The 22,879-nt window shown below is 40.1% G+C and overlaps 3 protein-coding genes across 3 annotated transcripts; all 3 read right to left on the reverse strand.

The window, feature by feature from the left end:
- Positions 1 to 525: 525 nt before the first annotated feature.
- Positions 526 to 1,461, reverse strand: LOC105857945 (olfactory receptor 4D2-like). The gene has a single exon (XM_012740738.2). The coding sequence runs from the start codon at positions 1,459 to 1,461 to the stop codon at positions 526 to 528; it is 936 nt and encodes a 311-aa protein (XP_012596192.2).
- A 9,391-nt stretch (positions 1,462 to 10,852) lies between these two features.
- On the reverse strand, positions 10,853 to 11,788 carry LOC105857881 (olfactory receptor 4D2). Its single transcript, XM_012740619.2, has one exon. The coding sequence runs from the start codon at positions 11,786 to 11,788 to the stop codon at positions 10,853 to 10,855; it is 936 nt and encodes a 311-aa protein (XP_012596073.1).
- A 9,182-nt stretch (positions 11,789 to 20,970) lies between these two features.
- On the reverse strand, positions 20,971 to 21,906 carry LOC105858951 (olfactory receptor 4D1). The gene has a single exon (XM_012742438.2). It carries the CDS (start codon positions 21,904 to 21,906, stop codon positions 20,971 to 20,973), a length of 936 nt encoding a protein of 311 aa, XP_012597892.2.
- Between the last annotated feature and the right edge of the window lie 973 nt (positions 21,907 to 22,879).

The following is a 22,879-nucleotide window of genomic DNA, read 5'->3' on the forward strand; positions in this document are numbered from 1 at the left end:
TGGGACAGATACTGTTTTAGGCTATTTTTAGTAAGAAAGAAGCTGTAACATCAAGAGAGGTTACTTGGCTAATCCAAAGTCACCGGTTTGGTAAGTGAAAGGCCACAGTTCCCAATTTAGGACAAAGGCCACAAACCTGTGCTCTCTCCAATACTCAGGACTCAAACTAAAAGAGGATGCTGAGAGGAGAGTCCGAATACAGAAAATTGAAATGCTCTTACCAGGGAAATACTCTCATCATAAGGGGACACTGTCCACCAGGAAGGGGAGGGGCCGGTGTGTTTTTGCTGGGGCCATGTGAACACTTCTCATTGTGGCAGGTGTGTTAGAACTCTTTATCACAAACCTTAGCCACCAAAGAGGACACTCCTTTTCCAAAAACACAAAGTTGCTCGGTTTCAAAACTCGTTCACTTCTTCCACCCCCCTCCCAACACATCCACAAGCTATGAAGAAAGCAGATGGCGTAGCTCCCTCTCCACTTTAGGAAGGAAAAGCAAAGCCAAAGAGAGGCGACCTACCACTGTCACTCTGCTTTACAAACCAGCCGGCGCCTCCCTAGTCTCTTCACGGCTGCCTGCATCTCCTGGTTCCTCAGGGTGTAGATCACGGGGTTGAGCATGGGGGTCATGACCGTGTGGCTGATGGACACAGCCTTGTCCATGGGGAATGGGGTGAAGGGCCGGGCATAGAGGTAAATGCTTGGAATGAAGATCATAGACACCACGATGATGTGGGTGGTGCAGGTGGAAGCTGCCTTCCTCCTCGCCTGCCCTGAGTGGGACCTCAGCATCGCCAGGATGATGGAGTAGGAGACCAGGAGGAGGAGGAACCAGATGAGAACCAGCATCCCACTGTTGGAGATCATGAGCAACTCCAGGAGGGAGGTGTCAGTGCAGGCAAGTCTCAGTACTTGGGGGATGTCACAGTAGAAGTTATCCAGGACGTTGGGGCCACAGAAAGGCAGTGGGAGCATCAGAGCCAGCTGGACAATGGAGTGGACAAAGCCCCCCACCCAGGAGGCCACCACCAGCCCCACACAGAGCTGAGAGTTCATGATGGTGACATAGTGGAGGGGCTGGGAGATGGCAACAAAGCGGTCATAGGCCATCACTGAGAGGAAGAAGACAGTCCCACCTCCAAAGAAATGGAAGAAGAAGATCTGGGCCATGCAGCCCCTGTAGGAGATGGTCTTGGTCTCTTGAAAGAAGTCCACCAGCATCTTTGGGGCAGTGACTGTGGAACAGCAGAGGTCTATGACAGCCAGGTTTCGAAGCAGAAAATACATGGGTGTGTGGAGATGGGAGTCAAAAGTTACTGTGACCATGATGAAGAGGTTTCCCACCACAGTGATGATGTAGACAAACAGGAACACCAAAAACAAGAAAAACTGGAGCTCCTGAGACTGAGAGAGCCCCAGAAAGACAAAATCTGGTACCCACGTGAGGTTCCCTGGTTCCATGGTGTCTTCCCCATCCAGCTAAAGAAAACCACACACACAGATGCATGATGTCACTGTGTGCCCTTTCAGTGCTCAGGGGCTCAGAACTGAGTTGGCCAGGTCTATATAATGAGAATCCTCATGTGTAGATCATGATAGTAATACCAGAACCTGATTAAATGGCCTAGTCTATGGGGAGTATACAGTTTGGTGCTGAAATAAATATTCATAAGATATCTAAGAGCCATCCAGAAGTATATGCAAGCTGCCTGTCAAAGGTTCAGATAGTGGTGGGAAGACAAATCTGGGGTCAAATCAGATCTCCCATTGAATTGAGATTTACCCATGAGTAACTTTAATGTCTCCAGATCTCAGTTTCAACACTCATAAGGTGGGAATAAAAATGCTTTCTTTATGGAATTTTCCATGGGCTTAAGTAGAATTACACATTAAAGTTTTTAGAAGAGTGCCTGGAATAATAAACAGTCATCACTTTCCTCTGTAAAGTCTCCTAGTCTAAAGACATCCTTTCTTCCCCCAGTCTTTATGCTATCTCTAATCATTCTTCATGCAACATTTAACACCAAAATGTTGACAGACTTTTCACATGTCTATGTTTTTCCTCCACAATTCAACAATGAAATCCTAGAGACATAGGTCTGGATGCCACAATACATTTGTGCCCAGCACTCAGTATCTCTGCCTATTATGAACTGTTGGCTCTTTAATCAATGATGGCTTCTTACACATGCCATGTGTTTGTTTACTTTCATGTTTGTTTTCTGGAATGCTGTCCATTCACTTCTCTACCTAGAAAGACCCCACTCAAACATCACCCTCTCTATGACTTCTTTTATTATTTCTCCCATGCAGAACAAATTCCCCATTTCCTTGAGTTCTTATACCATTTCTAAAAATACCTCTGTTTTAGGATTTATCATGTCCTATCATTGTTCATTTGTTCCAGCTTCTCAGCCATTTACATTGTCATTTCAATATCTTACTAACCATAGAACCTGGAACAGCAATTGCGACACAGAATATGCTCAATCAATGTAAATTAATGTATGAAGTACGTTATTCATTACATGGCCTTCACTGTAGGGAGAATTTTTAAGTGATTTTACTCATCCCCCTATATCAAAAGGCCATTTCTATGCTAAGTTGCTAAAATTATTGGGTTTTCACATGGACCTGAAGCAGTTGTTTTCAATAGAATATTCCCCCTGAATCACTTACCAAGGCTCTCCTCACACCATCTTGTGATCTTACTACCTTCAAGTCTGTGTTACTTCTTTCTTATGCTCCCTACTCTCCACCAGGTGTTTTCAAGAACCTAATTACAGCTGACCTATCAGCAGGTGAGGAAATGTTCATTCTCATGCCTTTCTGCAGCCCTGAATGGGAGAGCAGAACTCAGGTGTTACATCTTTTTGAGGGTCCTCTCTGTGCAGCCTCCCAGCTTCCTGGTACCTGCCATACTTCACATGCATTACTCATGGGCATGACCCTGGGGAAGAAAGGATATCTTTAGGGAGAAATGTTTGGACTGGGCCCAGAAAGCAGAGCTGGGATGATTTCCACTGGGGCAAGGGAGCAATGGGAGTTGTTAAAAAGTTTCTAAGTCTCTCCAAAACACTTACTGAAAGAGAGGTCTGCCTTGGGGACAAAAACTGGCAAGGACATTGAAAATTGTAGAGATTTATGAAACATAGAATTAGCAGATCAAGATCAGAAAGAACAAGAGTATCTTCAAAGTAAACAAATTTGGGGGGAACCCATTGCAATGAACACTGGTTCACATGCTTGAAGCTCCACAGACAAAGAATTAAAGGAAAGCAGAAGAATACTGTCTCAACAAATAGAAGATATCAATAAAGAGAGAGAAATTATTTAAAGAAAGAAAAAGTCTACAGCTGAAAAGTAGAATAAAATAACTGAAATGAAAAGTTTACTAGAGGGTTTGAATAGAAGAGTTTGAGTAACTATAGGTAAGAATCAGTCAATCTGAAGATAGGTCAATTGAAATTATCCAGTCTAAGGAGCAAAAGAAAAAGAATGAAGGAAATTGAACAGAGCCTAAGAAGCCTGTGGGACACCATCAAGGATACTAACGTACACATGGTGAGAATCCTAAAAGAGGAAGAGAGAGAGAAAGGGAAAGAAAAAATATTTTAAGTAATAATGGCCAAAACTCCCAAAACATGATAAAATACATGAATCTACACATCCAAAAAGCTCAAGGAATTCCAAGTAGGATAACTCAACGAGATCCACACTAAAATACATTATAATATACAAGATGCTAAAAACCAAACACAGAGAATCTTGAATGTAGCAAGAGAGAAGTGACACATCACATACAAGAGACCCTCACTAAGATTAACATTATGTTTCTCATCACAGAGGTCAGAAGACATGAGATGATATATTGAAAGTCCTTGGGGGAAAAATTCTCCACCAAGAATTCTATATCTGGCAACAATATCATTCATAATGAAGGGTAAATTAGGATATTCTCAGATAATCAAAACTTGAACACGTTCATTACCAGTAGACCTGCTCTATAAGAAATGGTAAAGAGGTTCCTTCAGGCTAAAATAAAAGGATGTTAGACAGTAATTCAAAGCCATATGAAGAAACAAAGAACACTGGAAAAGATTACATAGGTTAATAGAAAAACCAGTATAATTATATTTTTGGTTTGTAACCTCTTTTTTTCTATATGATTTAAATGACAAATACATAAAGCAATAATGATAATCTATGTTAATGGACACACAATATAAAAAAGTTATTTATGACAATAACAACATAAAGAAAGAAGATCACAACTATACAGAGGTGGCTTTTTTTTTGGTATACTATCAAAGCTAAGTTGCTATTCATTTAAACTAGATTATTATAAGTTTAAGATGTTAATTAGAATCCCCAGGAAAACCATTAAGAAATTTTAACATATACTGAAAAAGAGTTGAGAAGGGAATCAAAATGACACACTACAAAAACAATTAAGCAAAAAGAAATCATTAATGGAAAAATTGAGGAACATAAAAAAGATAAGACATACAGAAAACAAATATCAAAATGACAGAATAAGTCCTTCCTTATCAGTAATTATTTTAAGCATAAATTGATTAAACTTTCCAGGCTAAAAGATAGAGAACAAATTTAAAAAAACATGATCCAAGCATGTGCTGACTATAAAAGAATCATTTTAGATCCAAAGACACAAATAAATTGAATATGGATGGTAGAAAAAGATGCTCCATGCAAATAGAAAACAAAAAAGGAGAAAGAGGTAAAATGATTTCCCCCTAAGATCAGGAACAAGACAAAGATGTCTATTTTTGCCAGTTCTATTCAACACTATACTGGAAGTTCTAGCCAGAGGAATTAGGCAAGAAAAAGAAATAAAAGTCATTCATATCAGAAATGAAGAATTTAAACTTTCTCTATTTGTAGATGACATAATTTTACATATAGAAAAATCCCAAAGAATCCACAAGAAAACATAAATCTAACCAAAAAATTCGGCAAATTTGTAGGATATAAGATCAACACACACACAAAATAATCAATTGTATTACTATATATTAGCAATAAATAATCCAAAAAGGAAATTTAAAAATTATTTCAATAGCATCAAGAAAGAATAAAGTATTAGCAATAAATTTAACCAAGGAGATGTAAGATGTAACCAAGAAGATGTAAGAATTGTACACTGAAAACTATAAAACATTGCTGAAAGAAATTAAAGACCTAAATAAATGGAAAGACATCTCATGTTCATGGATTGGAATACTTAATATTGTTAAGAAGGCAGTACTCCCTGAAGCAATCTACAGATTCAATGCAATCACTATCAATTCCCAATATCCCTTTTTGCAGAAATTGAAAAGATGATCCTAAATATCATATGGAATTGCAAGGGATCCAAAACAGCCAAAACAATCTTAAAAAGAACAAAATTGGAGGACCTGCACTTCTCTATTTCAAGATGTACTATAATGCTACAGCAATAAGGGCAGTGCGGTGTTGGCATAAGGAGAGGCATATACATCCTTAGAATAGACTTAAGAGTCCAAAATTAAACACATATGTATATGGTTAATTGATATGCAACAAGGGTGACAAATCTATTCAATGGGAGAAAAATAATCTCTTCAACAAATAATACTGAGACAACTGAATATCCACATGCAAAAGAATAAATTTATTTATTTATTTTCTTTTTTAGACAGAGTCTCACTTTGTTGCCCAGGCTAGAGTAAATGCCGTGGCGTCAGCCGAGCTCACAGCAACCTCAAACTCCTGGGCTCAAGCAATCCTCCTGCCTCAGCCTCCCAAGAAGCTGGGACTACAGTCATGCGCCACCATGCCCGGCTAATTTTTTCTATATATATTAGTTGGCCAATTAATTTCTTTCTATTTATAGTAGAGACAGGATCTTGCTCTTGCACAGGCTGGTTTCGAACTCCTGACCTCGAGCAATCCAGCCGCCTCGGCCTCCCAGAGTGCTAGGATTACAGGTGTGAGCCACCTCGCCTGGCCCCAAAAGAATAAATTTAAACCACTACCTCACACCATACGCAAAAATTAACTCAAAATGTTTCAAAGACCTTAATGTAAGAACTAAAACTATAAAACTCTTACAAGAAAACATAGGGGTATATATTCATGAACATGGATTTGGCAATGGATTCTTAGATATGAAAAGCATGAACAACAAAATAAGTAATAGATATATTGGACTTCATCAAAATTAAAAACTTTTACATATCAAAGAACACTATCAAGAAAGTAAAAAAAACCCTAAAGAATGGGAGAAAATATTTGCAAATACATTAAGGGTCTGGTATCTAGAATACAAAATGAACTCTTACAATTCAACAACAAAAAGACAACCCAATTTTTAAAATGGGCAAAGGACTTACATAGACTTTTCTCCAAAGAAAATATACAAATGCTAACAAACACACAAAAAGATGCTCAACATCATTAGTAATTGGGGAAATGAAAAGCAAAACTGTAATGAGATACCACTTCACATCCACTAGGATGGTAGTAATAATGGTGATGGTAACACAGGTTGAGTATCCCTTATCCAAAATGCCTGGGACCAGAGATGTTTCAGATTTCAGATTTTTTTTTTTTTTTGGAATATTTGCACATGCATAATGTGATATCTTGGGAATGAGAATCAAGTCTAAACATGAAATTCATTAATGTTTCATGTATACCTTATACACACAGGAAGGTAATTTTATGCAATATTTTAAATAATTTTGTGCATGAAAAAAAATTTTGGCAACAACACATCACATGAGGTCAGATGTGGAACTTACAGGTGTCATGTCAGTGCTCAACAAGTTTTGGACTTTGGAGCATTTTGGATTTCAGATTTTCAGGTTAGGAATACTCAACCTGCAATAATAATAATAATAATAATAATAATAATAATAATGGAAATAACAAGTGTTCAAAAGGATGTGAAGAAATTGGAAGCCTAATATGCTACTGGTGATAATAGAAAGTGGTGCAGCTGTCATGGAAAACAGTTTGGCAGTTCCTCAACATGTTAAACACAGAATTACCATATGACCCAGCAATTCTACTGCTAGGTATATGCCCCCAAACAGGCACTCAAACAAACACTTGTACACAAATATTAATAGCAGCACTATGCACAATAGGCAAAAGATGGAAACTACCCAAATGTCATTCAACTAATTAATGGATAAATAGATGTATATCCATACAATAGAACATTATTCAGCCATAAAAAGTAATGGAGTATTGATCCATTTATTATAGATTAAATTTATTAAATATTATGCAAAATAAAAAAATCCAGATACAAAATGTCACATATTATATGATTTCATTTACATGAAATGGCCAGCACAGGTAAATCCATAAAGACAGAAAGCAGATTAATGGTTTCCAGGACATAGGGAGAGAAGAAGAATGGAGAGTGACTGCTTAGTGGGTATGGGGTTTCCTTTTTGGGTGGTGGAAATGTTTTGGAACTAGATAGGGATAATGGTTGCACAACATTGTGAAAGTACTAAATGCCGCTGGATTATAAACTTGCAGATGGTTATTTTTTAATTTGAATTTCCTCTCAGTACAAAACAAATAGGTTAAGAATTATGGAAGTCAGATTGCTTACTATCAGAAAAAGGAGTTATAAGTGTGAAAAGTGGAAAACAATGAATTCTGTGGTGTTGGATTGGAATTGGAAATATCTGTGTGAACTTACGGCTATTATTAATATTGTATAGAAAGAGAAAAATATGGATTGATGTGTTAATATATGTTTATATGTAGTTATGTGTGTGGATTTATACATAGCAATGACCACACGTAGCATCTAGACATTGACTTCCAAATACTATTCTCCATTAAAATGAACTAGGACTGTATAGAGAAATAGTTGTTTCCAGACCAGGAGCAGGGTCTTACTTTATGCCAGAAAGGAACGAAGTGGTAAAAGAGTGAAAAGAACACAGATGCTAGCTTGAAGAGACTCCTACTGGCCAAGTCTGGGACATATCAAGTATCAAAATAAATAATGATAATAATGGATCATAACTCAATGAATGAGAGAGGAAAACATGAATTCACATAGATATAAATAAATAAATGAATAAATTGAAAGTTTCATAAGGAACCAGATAGTCTCAAAGTATCTCCCCACAAAGCATTTACTAATTTCCAAGGGAAAATGAATAACTTAACAGGTGAGAAGCTTAACAGGCGCTTCCTTAGTCTAGTAATCAAAGTGATGGGGCATCAGAATGAGACAAAGCAAAGGCACAACCTTATAGGATGCCATGAGGAAAACACAGCATAATTTCTGTGATATCCTGGCCAAGATGCATCACCAAAATCTAATTGCCATGAAACATAAGACAAACCGGATTGAGGAACATTCTACAAAATAATGGATATGTAATCTTTGAAAGTGCCCAGGTCATCAAATTTAAGGAGAAACTCCTCCAGACCAAAGGAATCTAAATGACTGCATAGTTTAGATTCTGCATAACTACTAAATGCAACACATAGTTCTGAACCAGATTCCCTTTCTATAAAAGACTTTATTGGAACATTTGGCCAAACTTGGATAGGGTCTGAAGATTGAATGTTAGTAATGTATTGATTTTCACAAGTGTATGGCAGTATCATAGGAAAATCTCTCTTTAGAAAATGCACATTAAAGTATTGAGGAGAAGTGGGTGTCAGGTTGCTAACTTACCCTCAAACCTTCAGGAAAAAAAGTACTTTATATTATACTTCCAATTGTATGTAAGTTAGGATTGTTTTTTAAAAGTTAAAATAAAAGGACTATGTAGGAAAAAAATCTTAAGTCCTCTAGGTAAGAAACAACTTAAAATTAAATCCCAATAAGAGTTCATACTAAAACATAAGATTGATATACCTAGTTACGCTAAAATTAATACCACAAACAGAGAAGATAGACCACAAATTGGGAAAAGATACCATAATAAATATAACTGACAATAAATCCGTAATCAAATTGTTAAAGAACTGCTCCATCAATTAGAAAAGGTAATAGAAAAATGAACAAAAGTCATTCATGGGAAACCTGAATGCAATAAAAATATAGAAAGAAATATTAAAGAATAGAGAAATGCAAATTAGAGCTGTAAAGAAATATCATTTTTTACTCACTAAATTGACAAAAATTAAAGTTTCAGGCCGGGCGTGGTGGCTCACGCTTGTAATCCTAGCACTCTGGGAGGCCGAGGCGGGCGGATTGCTCAAGGTCAGGAGTTCAAAACCAGCCTGAGCGAGACCCTGTCTCTACTATAAAAATAGAAAGAAATTAATTGGCCAACTAATATATATATATAAAATTAGCCAGGCATGGTGGCGCATGCCTGTAGTCCCAGCTACTTGGGGGGCTGAGGCAGTAGGATTGCTTGAGCCCAGGAGTTTGAGGTTGCTGTGAGCTAGGCTGACGCCACGGCACTCACTGTAGCCTGGGCAACAAGCGAGACTCTGTCTCAAAAAAAAAAAAAAAAAAAAAAGTTTCATAATATCAATTGTTAGAGGGATATGGATCAATGGGGACACATACATTGCTGATGAACATGTAATTTGTTCCTATAACTTTGGAAAACTATTTGGCACTATTTTGCAAAGCTAAATCGTTGAAGACCTCGTGACTGAGCAATTTCACTTCCAGGTGTATGAACCAGGGCCCTTCAACATGGCAACTCGAGATAAGTAAGGGAATATTCAAAATGGTACTCTTTGTAGGAGCAAAAAACTAGAAACACCCCAAACATGTTATTCTCATAATGAAATATTATACAGTAGTGCAAATAATGAACCACAGCCAAACCACAATACGTGGACCTTAGAAACATAATGTTGAGGGGAAAAAAGCAAATCTCAGGCTGTTATGTAGAGTATGATATTTTTATAAAGCACCAAAGTAGCAAAACAAAACAATATGCTGTTGACATAAAATGTAATAAAATGACTTTATACAAGCAATGGAATGACAAGCACAAAATTCAAGAGAGCAGTTTGATCTGGGGAGAAATCAGGGTGAATGCAAGTTATTGGAAACTTCTGCTTTTTGAATTGCATAGTGTGTACATGTGTGTTCATACATAATAATACAATGCTTTATAACTTACATGCATTTTACACATACTCTTTTATTTGTAACAATTAGTATAATACATTAAGATATAAATAGGAAAAATCTGAATATTCATAATAATTTCATATCTGAAAATAAAATAAAATAAATTTTAAAAGCCTAGAAGACAACATATGGTTACACGATTTACCCATTATTTTCTCATAAACATTTTTTATTTGATTCTTATAACAAACCTGAGAGGTTTGGGTGCAGATATTAGTTTAAGCAAGATTGGTGAAGAAGAAACCATGGGGCCAAGAGAGGCTGGGGAGCTCATCTGAGTCAACAGCTTGATCAGTGATGGGTCAGGGTCTCTAATTTAGAGCTAAAGACTCCAAATACTGTGATCTTTCCAACAACCTAGACTCACACCAAGAGGGGATATTGAGAGGAGAGTCTGAATACAGAAAATTGAAATGCTCTTACCAGGGAAATGCTCTCATCATAGGGACACTGTCCACCAGCAAGGGGAGGGGTGAGTGTGTTTTTGCAGGGGCCATGTGAACACTTCTCATTGTGGCAGGTGTGTTAGAACTCTTTATCACAAACCTTAGCCACCAAAGAGGACACTCCTTTTTCCAAAAACACAAAGTTGCTCGGTTTCAAAACTCGTTCACTTCTTCCACCCCCCTCCCAACACATCCACAAGCTATGAAGAAAGCAGATGGCGTAGCTCCCTCTCCACTTTAGGAAGGAAAAGCAAAGCCAAAGAGAGGCGACCTACCACTGTCACTCTGCTTTACAGACCAGCCGGCGCCTCCCTAGTCTCTTCACGGCTGCCTGCATCTCCTGGTTCCTCAGGGTGTAGATCACGGGGTTGAGCATGGGGGTCATGACCGTGTGGCTGATGGACACAGCCTTGTCCATGGGGAATGGGGTGAAGGGCCGGGCATAGAGGTAAATGCTTGGAATGAAGATCATAGACACCACGATGATGTGGGTGGTGCAGGTGGAAGCTGCCTTCCTCCTCGCCTGCCCTGAGTGGGACCTCAGCATCGCCAGGATGACTGAGTAAGAGCCCAGGAGGAAAAAGAACCAGATGACATCCAGCATCCCACTGTTGGAGATCATGAGCAACTCCAGGAGGGAGGTGTCAGTGCAGGCAAGCCTCAATACTTGGGGGACGTCACAGTAGAAGTTATCCAGGACGTTGGGGCCACAGAAAGGCAGCGGGAGCATCAGAGCCAGCTGGACAATGGAGTGGACAAAGCCCCCCACCCAGGCGGCCACCACCAGCCCCACACAGAGCTGAGTGTTCATGATGGTGACATAGTGGAGGGGCCGGGAGATGGCAACAAAGCGGTCATAGGCCATCACTGAGAGGAAGAAGACCAGGGCACCTCCAAGAAAGTGGAAGAAGAAGATCTGGGCCATGCAACCCTGGTAGGAGATGGTCTTCTTCTCAGATAGGAAGTCTACCAGCATCTTTGGGGCAGTGACTGAAGAGAAACAGAGGTCTATGGTAGCCAGGTTTCGGAGCAGAAAGTACATGGGTGTGTGGAGCCGGGAATCAGAGGTCACTGTGATTATGATGAGAAGGTTTCCCACCACAGTGGTGACATAGACAAACAGGAACACCAAAAACAGGAAATGCTGGAGCTCCTGATTCTGTGAGAGCCCCAGGAAGACAAAATTTGATACCCACGTGATGTTCCCTCGTTCCATGTTGTCTTCTCCATAAACCTAAAGAAAATAAACCGCAGACATAGATGCAGTCACTGCTTGCCCTCTCAGTGCTCAGGGGCTCAGAACCAAGTTGTCAGGTCCATAAGATGGGCATCTTTGTATGCATACTATGATAACAAGTGCTGTCTTGTCTCTGGGGAGTTTACAAATGGGTGCTAGAATATACATTCAGGAAATCTTAAAGCCACCCAGAAATATATGCAACCTACCTTTCAAAGATTCATACAGTGGTGGGAAGACTTTTTGGGTCAGATACATCTGGAGTCAAATTTCAGGTCTTTCATTTCATTGAGATTTGACCATGAGTAATTTACTTAATCTTTCTGGGTCTCAGTTTCCACACCTGTAACAGGAATAAAAATGATTTCTTTGTGGCTGGGCATGGTGGCTCACACCTGTAATCTCAGCACTTTGGGAGGCTGAGGCAGGAGGACCACTTGAGGCCAGAGTTCAAGGCCAGCCTGGGCAACATTGCAAGACCCCATCTCTACAAAAAAAAATTCAAAACTAGCTGGGCAAGGTGGCATGCACCCATAGTCCCAGCGACTCAAGAGGCTGAGGCAGGAGGATCACTTGAGCCCAGGTGTTCAAGGCTACACTGAAGTATGAGTACACCACTGCACTCCAGCCTGGGCAACAGAGTAAGACCTTATCTCTAATAAAAGCAAATGCTTTCTTTACAGAATTTTCTGAGGGCTTGAGTAGAATGACACTTATAAGATTCCCAAAACAGTGTGTGGAATAATCAGTGGTAATTGCTCTCCTCTGTGAAGTCTTCTAGTCTTAAGACATCCTCTCTTCTTCCATCCTCTAAGAAGTTCTCATGCCAGTAGTTTTTCATTCGTCATTTAATGCATCGTTATGCTAATAGGCTTTTCCTGTGTCTATATTTTCCTTCCACAATTCAACTATGAGCCCAGAGACCTAGATCTGGATCTCACAATTTATCTGTACCCTCCAGTACCCATCCTTCATGATAGCCAGTCTCAAAAAGCATGTGATGTTGACCGCTGGGTGGATGAATAGCTGGGTGTGAACGTCCGTGCAAGGAAGACACTGGACACAGCTGGATGCCTGAGACATTTAGTTGCTCCCCTGTTGTAGGCGGCCCCTTGCTGAGTGGGGCATGTGTGGTGTGTGTGCTGAGTCAAGAGGGAGAAGGGGCAACAGGATTCACTGGATTAAGAAACAGAGGATGAAATCGATGATGAAACAGATATGAAATAGATGATGAATACTGTCTGAAGGGGACTCCGAGTGCTCTTCTCAATGGAACAGGAATTTTAGAAGATGTTACTGAAACCAAGAGTAGAAAACAAAGGAAGATGTTAAAGAAGAGGAACAGAAATAGACAAAGGGAGATTAAAAGAAAGAGAGATGGAGGAACAGAACAGGTGCAGACAGGGGAAATGGAAAGGTGCTGGGGAGGGGAAGAGATGGCACTGAAGGCTTAGAAGCAGGTGGAGGGGACAGGGTGAGGCGTCAGTGGTCTCCTCACTCCCCCCACCCTGTCTCAGTCTCCCTCGTCCTCTCTCACCCAACCTGTTGCAATCTACTATCTACAGTACCGAGGTCATTCCAATCCTGTCCTTCTGCTTCAGTTTGCTCCCCCTCCAGGACACCTTCTACACAGCTGTCCATGAGACCTTTCTGGACTTAGCTCTGATCATGTTCCTCCCCGTTATAATCTTTAATGACTGTGTAGTGCTCACACCTTAAAACTCAAACTCTTAAAATCCACCTAAAATGCTTTGTGGATAAATTGAGGACAGAAAAACACACGTACATATGTGCATGCAACTCTCAGCCTTTCATACAGGCTATACAATGTAGCCTCCACCTACCTTTCTAATCAGTGTCCCTGTCACCCAGGACCAATGGCTATTCAAAGAATTCACAGCTTCCATGTCTGCCATGCATTTGGTTATTTCTGTGTCTTTGATAATAAATCCTGTTTTCTGAAATACCTTTGGCTGCCTTCTCAACCTAGAAGCACTCAGAGAGACATCACCTTCCCTCTGGCTGCTCCCACCATTTCTCCAACACAGAATTCATTCCTCATTTCTCTGGGTTTCAATAGCACGTTACGAATACCTCCATTATAGCACTTATCTTTTTTTCCTGTTGCTTCTCTTGATTAGATTGTAAATTCAATAACTTAGTAGGCCCAGTATCTATGACAATATCTGATTTGCAGTTGCTGAAAAATGTTTACTGGCTTAATATATTAGCAGGTAATTATGTGATCTTGTTTTATATGACTATGTAGAGAATTTTTTGGTGATTTTCCTCATTCTTTGTATCCTTTGGTCTCAGAATCCTCCCTCTAAATCAGAGGGCCAATTCTATGCTCGGTTGTTTTCACGTGTAACCTTGGGCATCTGTTTTCAACACCATAGTCCCCTGCAGTACTTCCTGAGTCTCTCCTCACAGACGTACTATCACCCAGTCACTCGTTTGTTACTCTCCCTGTCCAGCAGGTGTTGCAAGATCCTTCTTACAGCTGGTCTATGTGCAGGTGAGGAAACCCTGGTCTCTGACCTTCCTTCATCCCAGAATGGGGCTTCAGGCTTCCATGTTCTTGGAAATCCTTTGCTGCAGGCTTATAGCTTCCTAGCTGCCATCCATAACTCACGGATACTGTATGGGTGGGGCCCTAGGGGAAGAGGGAATATTTTGGGGGGAAACTACTGAACAGGTCTCAGGAAGCCAGGCTGATTGCAACTGGGGCCAAGGGAGCAAAGGGAGTTGTTAAAAAGTTTCTAAATGTCTTGGGGTTTCCCTGCACAGGTTCTACCAACTATGCCAAAAAAAAAAAAAAAAAGTTTCTAAATGTCTCAAAAACACATACTCTTCCAGAGTTCTCCCTTGGGGCCCCAAAGTACAAAGGACATTGACAATTTTAGAGGTTTGTGGGATATAGGATTTGCAGGCCAAGGCTAAAAAGGACAAGAGGGTCTTCAAAAGAAAGAGACTTCCTGGGAGTTTCAGAGGAATGTATTTTTTACGAAAGTGACTCTTACTCTTGAGAGAATTACCTGGAAGGCTTGTTGAAGTCAGATTGCTGTGCCCAGCCCAGACTTTCTCATTCAGTAGGTCAATGGTAAGACCAAGACTTTGCCTTTGTGACAAGTTCTAGATAATGCTGCTGCACCTGTTCTGGGACCAGACATTGAGAACCACTGACTTGCTTGTCAGCACAATGGACAGTTCTCTTCCCTGGAGCCATCAAGATAATTCATTTGGTTTCTTTCTTCTTCTCCTCCTTCTTCTTTTAAACTAGGGATCTTTACTTAGGCAAAGTCATGGATGAGAAAAATGTTTGTATACTACAATGGAAACTTAGCACCCCATAAACTGTGTTCTTCGTTTTGCCAACCAGAGCCCCATGGTTGATTGACTACCCATATCCAATTCTACTCACACCATCTATGAAGTGCTACCGTTCTTTACATGTCAGCCACTACTCCCTTTGACACAAGGATTGGTGCAGGAAACCCATATGCTTTCTCATTATGAGGAATTAATTTTTAAAAAACTAAAATTAACTGACATTGTAACCTTGATGTGCTTTAAAAACTGTGTGATTTCTTAGAGCTCTCTAATCTACATAGGCTTTCCAGGTTGCTCTGAGTTCTTTCATCGCACATGTTTATACTTTGCAAAATAAACTATATGACTCTGGCAGATAAGAACATGATGAAGCTCTTCCACATACGAGAGATGTAGATTTTTAAAAAACACTAACTTTCCCAATATTTAGAGCTTTGGTCCATTTTAAAATTGAGCCATTTGGCAAAGCAGCCTAGATTGATGGTGGGGAAGGGCACAGGGCTTGCCAATCTCATCAACTATCAGATGGAGTGATTTTTAATTGCCTAGGTTAATTCTTTATGATTCTGATTCTGCTTTAAGTAAGAGTGACCTGGTATGCTCAGTTTATGTATTTCCCCTCTCAAGGTATTATTATATATACAGGTCTATGAAATGTCCACCAGAGCTCATCTTCCTGCATCCACTAGTGGCATAATGGTTGCCAGAGAAATGAATGGCAGGGATCAAGAAATTATGCTAAAGACCCATTCATGGAAAACTGAACTGAGAAAAATGATTTCCCTATGTATCACATTTCTAAGAAAATAAATATTTGTCAGACTTAGCTACTATTATAACTTCAAACTGTTAAATGGATGTAGGACACGTGTAGAAGAAAATTCACATACATTCTCGTTGAGGAAGCCCAGCATCACTGAAAATTAATCATTCTTCCTTTGTGGTGGTTGGTGGTCAGTTTTATGTGTCAACTTGACCAAGCTATAGTTCCCATCTATTCAATCAAACTCTAATCTAGGTATGAAAATATTTTGTAGATGTAACTGATGTCTATAGTCAGTTAACTTAAGTAAAAAGAGTACTCTAGATAACTGGGTGTGCCTCATTCAATCAGTGGAAAGAAGTTAGAAGCAGAACTGAGGTTGCCTTGAAGAAGGAGAAATTCTGCATGTAGACATCGACTTCAGCTGATGGCCTGCCATGTAGATTACACTTGTCCAGCCAGCAGTCTCACAATCATGTGAATCAATTCCTGGTAATCTCCTCTCTCTCTCTCTCTCTCTCTCTCTCTCTCTCTCTCTCTCTCTCTCTCTCTCTCTCTCTCTCTCTCTCAATATCTCTCTCTCTCAATATCTCTCTCTCTCTCAATATCTCTCTCTCTCTCTCAATCTCTCTCTCTCTCTCTCTCTCTCTCTCTCTCTCTCTCTCTCTGAGATGTCTCCTACTGGTCCTGCTTCTCTGGTAGAACCCTGACTGATACACCACTTTTTATGGATCATATGTGAACTAAACATCTGAGGCAAGGTTGATTGAGGTCTTTTCACAATTACACTTAATCATCCCTGAGCTTGATTATAAACACAATGGGAATGGCAAAATCTAGGGATTAATAAGGCTGAGAGGAAGTGAAGTATTTGCTGGATGAGAATTAATCTACTGTCACTGAAATAATTTATAGCCTTTCCTCAACAACTTTCAAGAGAGCTGTTTTCACTAATTCCATATACACAAAAATGACTGAAGAATATTACTTGACATGGTCATTTAGATCCTGAGGAACCAGATGTCTAACTATCCTGTTTTAATTTTAAAATATTTATGAAATATCAGAAAATAATGATAAAGGGGAATGTGTGAAGGAACCAACCTTAATTGAGCACCTACTATGTGCCAATTGCTTTACATTTACCTCATTGGTCCACTCTATGAGGTGAGTATACAGTTAAAATTTACAGTTAAGTAGAGGCTCAATGTTGTAACTAATTGTCTGAAAGGAACACAACCAGCAGGAGTTAGAGCACAGATTTGAATTTCACAGCTTCAAAACCTACACTGTAGTCCCACTATACTACTCCAGATAGCATTGGAACATGAGGAAGGTTTTTAATTTAAGCTGTTTTATGAACAACTTATTTTAAATGTTTTCTCTAAAGTCTCTACAGTGGAAAATATTGTACGTACGTGTTTAGGATTCATAAATGTAGATTTGAGAAAATGTATGTCATAAACACAGCACAGTTTTCATAAGAAATGTTTTAAAGGTATAAATTCTCATAGATGTAGCCATATTCATTTTAATGGGGTATATCTCTACAAATTCAGTTAAGATTTAAGCACCTGGTATTGTGGAATATTTGATCATGGGCAAGATAAATCTGAGAAAATTTTACTCACATTTCTTCACTTTGTGTCCATGTTATTGATTATACTTAGCTTTTATGTGCTTCTTATTACCTTTAGAACTGATATTCTGGATCATAAAAGTAAAATTCTCAAAAGTTAAAATAAAAGTGACTCAAGACAACTTTTTAAATAATTGAACCAATAAATGACTTCCAGTTATAAGAAAGCAAAGGTTTCTCTTTTTCTCTTCACTGGAAATAGAAATGCCATTTTCACTGAAACTAAGAGATGCCTACAACCCAGACCACACACATGCACACTATTGACTGGGTGGCTTATACACGACAGAAATCTATTTTTTACAGTTCTGGAGGCTGGGAAGTCCAAGACAAGGTGCTGGCAGATTCCATGTCTCATAAAGGCCCACTTCCTGGTTTATAGACAGCAGTCTTCTCACCGTGTTCTCACATGGCGAAGGGGTGGGGGCAAAGACTGGATGTGGGATTTCCCTTTTGCCTGGATAAGCATTGTCCAGTTCCCCATTAGTTTTCACTGGGCCCACTTATTCATGTTACTTGTTGACTTCCCTAGGCATTTGATTTTATGACCCTTGTCTATCACAGAGTTTTCTCATCATTGAGATTTTTTTACTCAAGTCAATCATGTCTCTTCCTTCTGCCAGGAGCTTATACCGACATGGAAGACACTGTTGATTGCTATTCCCAACCTTCTTTTTTCCTGGCTGAAAAATCTGACATTCACCTTTTCATTCCCCCTTGCCAACTGAGTTGACCACATGATCCAGTTCTGGCCAGCTGGGTCAAAAGAGAATTCACCTGCGGTGGCTCTAGGAAGAATTTCCCCCTTGGTAAATAGAAGAAAAGCATATTAATGCCTCTCCTTTTCCTTCTTACTGAATTATTTGGATATAAAGATATGATGTCTGGAGCATTGACAGCCATATTGCCATCATGAGAAGAAAGGCAAGGAATTACAGAGCAGCCAACTCAGAGCCCTAAACTGTTTGAGCTACTGAATTAACCAACTCTGAAATTGCTTATTCTATGGTCTTCTATTTAAATCAGATAATTTCCTCATTATTTAAGACATTGTCATTTGGTTAGTCTGCTACTTGCTACCAAAAACACCTTATGGAGATATATATATATATATATATATATATATATATATATATATATATATCAAAGGAGATAATATTCTTTTGAAGAATTCATACCCCCAGTGCAGCAGTGTCATATGGTAAGCATTACGTTTTAAGAAGGATGTTATCATGTAAGAGGAAACACAGAAGAGATGACCACGATGATGGATTCAGGAAAATTCTCACAATGGAAACAACTAATGGAATGTAGATGTTGCATCTGGTGAAAAGATGACTTGTAGGATGTGAAAAGTATCAGATATTTACAGGACTTTAATGTGAAAGAGGGAAAAGCTGTTCTGAGTAACCACACAGGTCAAATAAGACACAGTCCATTTTCCCCTTCCCCTCATTTCCAAAGATTGACTGTGAATATGGAGAAATGCATGAAATGAGGAGGTGGAGATCAAAGTGGAGAAAGGATAAACTCAGAGTTGCCATGATGGCTTAGAGAGAAACCAAGAAGAGCCTATGACTTTTATTTCTTGGATAGGATGGTTTCTGGGAGGGAAAGGGGAGCAAAAAACTTCTGCATTACCTTAATTTTGGATCAATCTTATACATTGCCTGAGAATTTTACAAAATGATGCATACCCAAGGGAGATGGAGGGAATAAATATACAGAGATAGAGACAGAAATAAAAAAAAAAATAGATTCTGAAGTTGGCAGGAAAGAACAGGAAGCAGGAAAAAGCACAATAGAAATAAATCTTAAATGCCATTAAAGGTGCTAGGAGGATTTAAAGATAAATAATGCATGGCCCCTGCCCTTAAGGAGCTTTCATTCCAGTGTGAGAAGTTAAAGAGAAAAGCAAAAACACACTTGAGGTGGTAGTCTTGGAACTGAATTCACTACCCTAGATTTGGAGCACTCATGGGCATGGCTCTGCCCTCTCTGGCCTTGGTTCTCCAACTACATTATGTCACCTTCCTCTCAGCTATACCATCCAAATGATGGAAAGATTGTGTTGGGTGATGTCTTAGTCCATTTGTGCTGCTATTACAAAATATCATAGACTGAGTAATTCATAAAGAACAGAAATTTATTCTTTCACTGTTCTGGAGGCTAGAAAGTCCAAGATCAAGGCATCAGCAGGTTCAGTTGCCTGGTGAGGGCTGCTGTCTGCCTCCAAGATGGCAGCTTGTTGCCGTGTCCTCTTGAAGGGAGGAATGTTTGTGGAAGGTCAAAGGGTAAGCAAGCCTAATGCTGCATGAAGCCTCTTTTATAACAGCTTTAATCCCACTCAAGATGGAGGAGCCCTCATGGGCTAATCACCTCTTAATACCATCACATTGGCCATTCAGTTGTTTTGTTTTTTTTTTTGAGACAGAGTCTCGCTTTGTTGCCTAGGCTAGAGTGAGTGCCGTGGCGTCAGCCTAGCTCACAGCAACCTCAAACTCCTGGGCTCAAGCGATCCTTCTGTCTCAGCCTCCCAAGTAGCTGGGACTACAGGCATGAGCCACCATGCCCAGCTAATTTTTTCTATATATATTAGTTGGCCAATTAGTTTGTTTCTATTTATAGTAGAGATGGGGTCTCGCTCTTGCTCAGGCTGGTTTCGAACTCCCGACCTCGAGCAATCCGCCCGCCTCGGCCTCCCAGAGAGCTAGGATTACAGGCGTGAGCCACCGCGCCCGGCCGGCCATTCAGTTTTGACACTTGAAATTTGGAAGGGACACATTCAAACCATATCAGGTAGGTAGCATAATTTGAAGATTAACCAAGGAGTATTTGGTAGAGAAGGAACAAAAACAAAGAGTAAATGCCATTATGGAAAATATATAGATAATGTTAAAAGTGAGACCACTTCCTAAACACCACAGTGGGGAATGATGTAAGGAGGCAGGAAGCAGAAAAGAATGTGACTGTCTCAGCAGAGTTAAGATGAAACAGTTGACCACTCATCACAGATATTCATCCATATGGAGGAACTTTCCAGGTTTTTTCTTGTGGTTGCAGGAGGCTCGAGTTTCAAATCCCATCCACATCTCCTGCCTCTAAATTTGGAGTTAGAGGAATCAGGTTCCAGGACAAGTTCTACCACTCACTTGCTGTTTACCTTTGAGCAAGTCACTTCTCTCTGAATTTTCTCATTTGTAAAACTGTTTAATAAAATAATAATATATCCACTGTCAGTTTTTTGAGAAGTACGGAGATAAAAGTGTGAAAGTGCCTAACAGTACCTGACACAGGAGCAGGTCTCCAAGAAATATTAGTGTAATCTGATTTGTCACACTTCATAAAGACTTTCCTCCATTTTTCACATGGGAAAACAAAATTTTAGAGAGAAGATTTGTCATTTAAAGTTAACCTATTTAAAGTTCACTTCTTGCTGCAAATCACTAGGTGCTTGCCTAATCTCTTCATGGCTGCCTGCATCTCCTGGTTCCTCAGGGTGTAGATCATGGGGTTGAGCATGGGGGTCATGACCGTGTAGCTGATGGACACAGCCTTGTCCATGGGGAATGGGGTGAAGGGCCGGGTATAGATGTAGATACAGGGAATGAAGATCATAGACACCACGATGATGTGGGTGGTGCAGGTGGAAGCTGCCTTCCTCCTCGCCTGCCCTGAGTGGGACCTTAGCATCACCAGGATGACTGAGTAGGAGACCAGGAGGAGGAGGAACCAGATGAGAACCAGCATCCCACTGTTGGAGATCATGAGCAACTCCAGGAGGGAGGTGTCAGTGCAGGCAAGTCTCAGTACTTGGGGGATGTCACAGTAGAAGTTATCCAGGACGTTGGGGCCACAGAAAGGCAGTGGGAGCATCAAAGCCAGCTGGACAATGGAGTGGATGAAGCCCCCCACCCAAGCGGCCACCACCAGCCCCACACAGAGCTGAGTGTTCATGATGGTGACATAGTGGAGGGGCCGGGAGATAGCTATGTAGCGGTCATAGGCCATCACTGAAAGGAAGAAGACAGTCCCACCCCCCAAGAGGTGGAAGAAGAAGATCTGGGCCATGCAGCCCCTGTAGGAGATGGTCTTGGTCTCATGAAAGAAGTCCACCAGCATCTTTGGGGAGGTGACTGTGGAATAGCAGAGGTCTATGACAGCCAGGTTTCGGAGCAGAAAATACATGGGCATGTGGAGACGGGAGTCCAAAGTCACTGTGACCATGATAAGGAGGTTTCCCACAACAGTGGTGACATAGATAGATAGGAACACCAGGAACAGGACTTTCTGGAGCTCCTGGGTGTGTGAGAACCCTAAGAGGATAAACTCTGACACCCGGGTGATGTTCTGTGGTTCCATAGGATCTTCCCCCACATGCCTAGAGAGAAACATGTAAAACAAAACATCATGAAAATTCAACGTGATTTTCCTTTGGAGGATCAAGATTGAGTTGATTGAAGTTACTGTTGAGTACCATTCCAAGACATAGCTTAGGAGAAACTTCCATGGGGATAAATAAGTTCTCAAGGCTCCCACAGACTAATCTTCCTAGCCATTCCCTACACTGCCTTACAAGAATCGATGAGTCTTTTTTCTTTTGGACAATGCTGTCCTTGTCCACAGGTTTCATGTCTGATTCTTTTTCATACCTGCTGTATCCAACATAGTGCCTTATGAACCATAGTCTCCACCAATCTAATGGAATCAATCTAGTCGAATGAGTAAACATGTCAGTGAGTACCTGTAACTGCAAACACCATCCACCTGTGTGCATAAATCTTGACAGGACATAAAGTACTAATGATTTTATATAAACAAATGCATGCTTTTCATGCAGGAGGTTTGAAGGGCTGTTCATTGCTGGAGGAAGAGAGGTGTGTGTTAGAAGAAATTGTCATGTACAAATTCAGAGGCAATTGTGAAGAAAAATAAACAGATGAGCTTGTTGTAGTGAAGCTGGGATGATTAGTGTTTCTCAAACGTTTCCACCTGGGTGCTTCTCTAATGGCATGTGTTGCCATGGGCCATCTGCAGGGGTAATTCAAAGCAGCCCAGGACAAATGCGATATTTTATATTTTTAAATTTATGCAAGCTTTTTATTATACACACATCCCTAGGCAATCTTGGGGTGGCTTTTTATAATTTAAGTATTGTAGTTTGTAAAACTTTGACAAGACCAAGGCGTTATAGAAAACAGAGGATGGGGAGAGACATGGTGCTTTAGTTCAGTAAATAAGAGTTCTAGAAGGCATCATTTGAAAAATAAACTGAGTTCTTAGTGTTAAAACCTGTTCCCTTTGGGTTACGCTTTTCCAGAACTGTTTACTCTAA

The sequence above is a fragment of the Microcebus murinus genome, chromosome 18 (genome assembly GCF_040939455.1).
Source record: "Microcebus murinus isolate Inina chromosome 18, M.murinus_Inina_mat1.0, whole genome shotgun sequence".
NCBI lineage: Eukaryota > Metazoa > Chordata > Mammalia > Primates > Cheirogaleidae > Microcebus > Microcebus murinus.

Coding starts and splice junctions, on each gene's coding strand:
- LOC105857881 (XM_012740619.2), bottom strand. CDS start 11,788: ATGGAACGAGGGAACATCACGTGGGTATCAAATTTTGTCTTCCTGGGG.
- LOC105857945 (XM_012740738.2), bottom strand. CDS start 1,461: ATGGAACCAGGGAACCTCACGTGGGTACCAGATTTTGTCTTTCTGGGG.
- LOC105858951 (XM_012742438.2), bottom strand. CDS start 21,906: ATGGAACCACAGAACATCACCCGGGTGTCAGAGTTTATCCTCTTAGGG.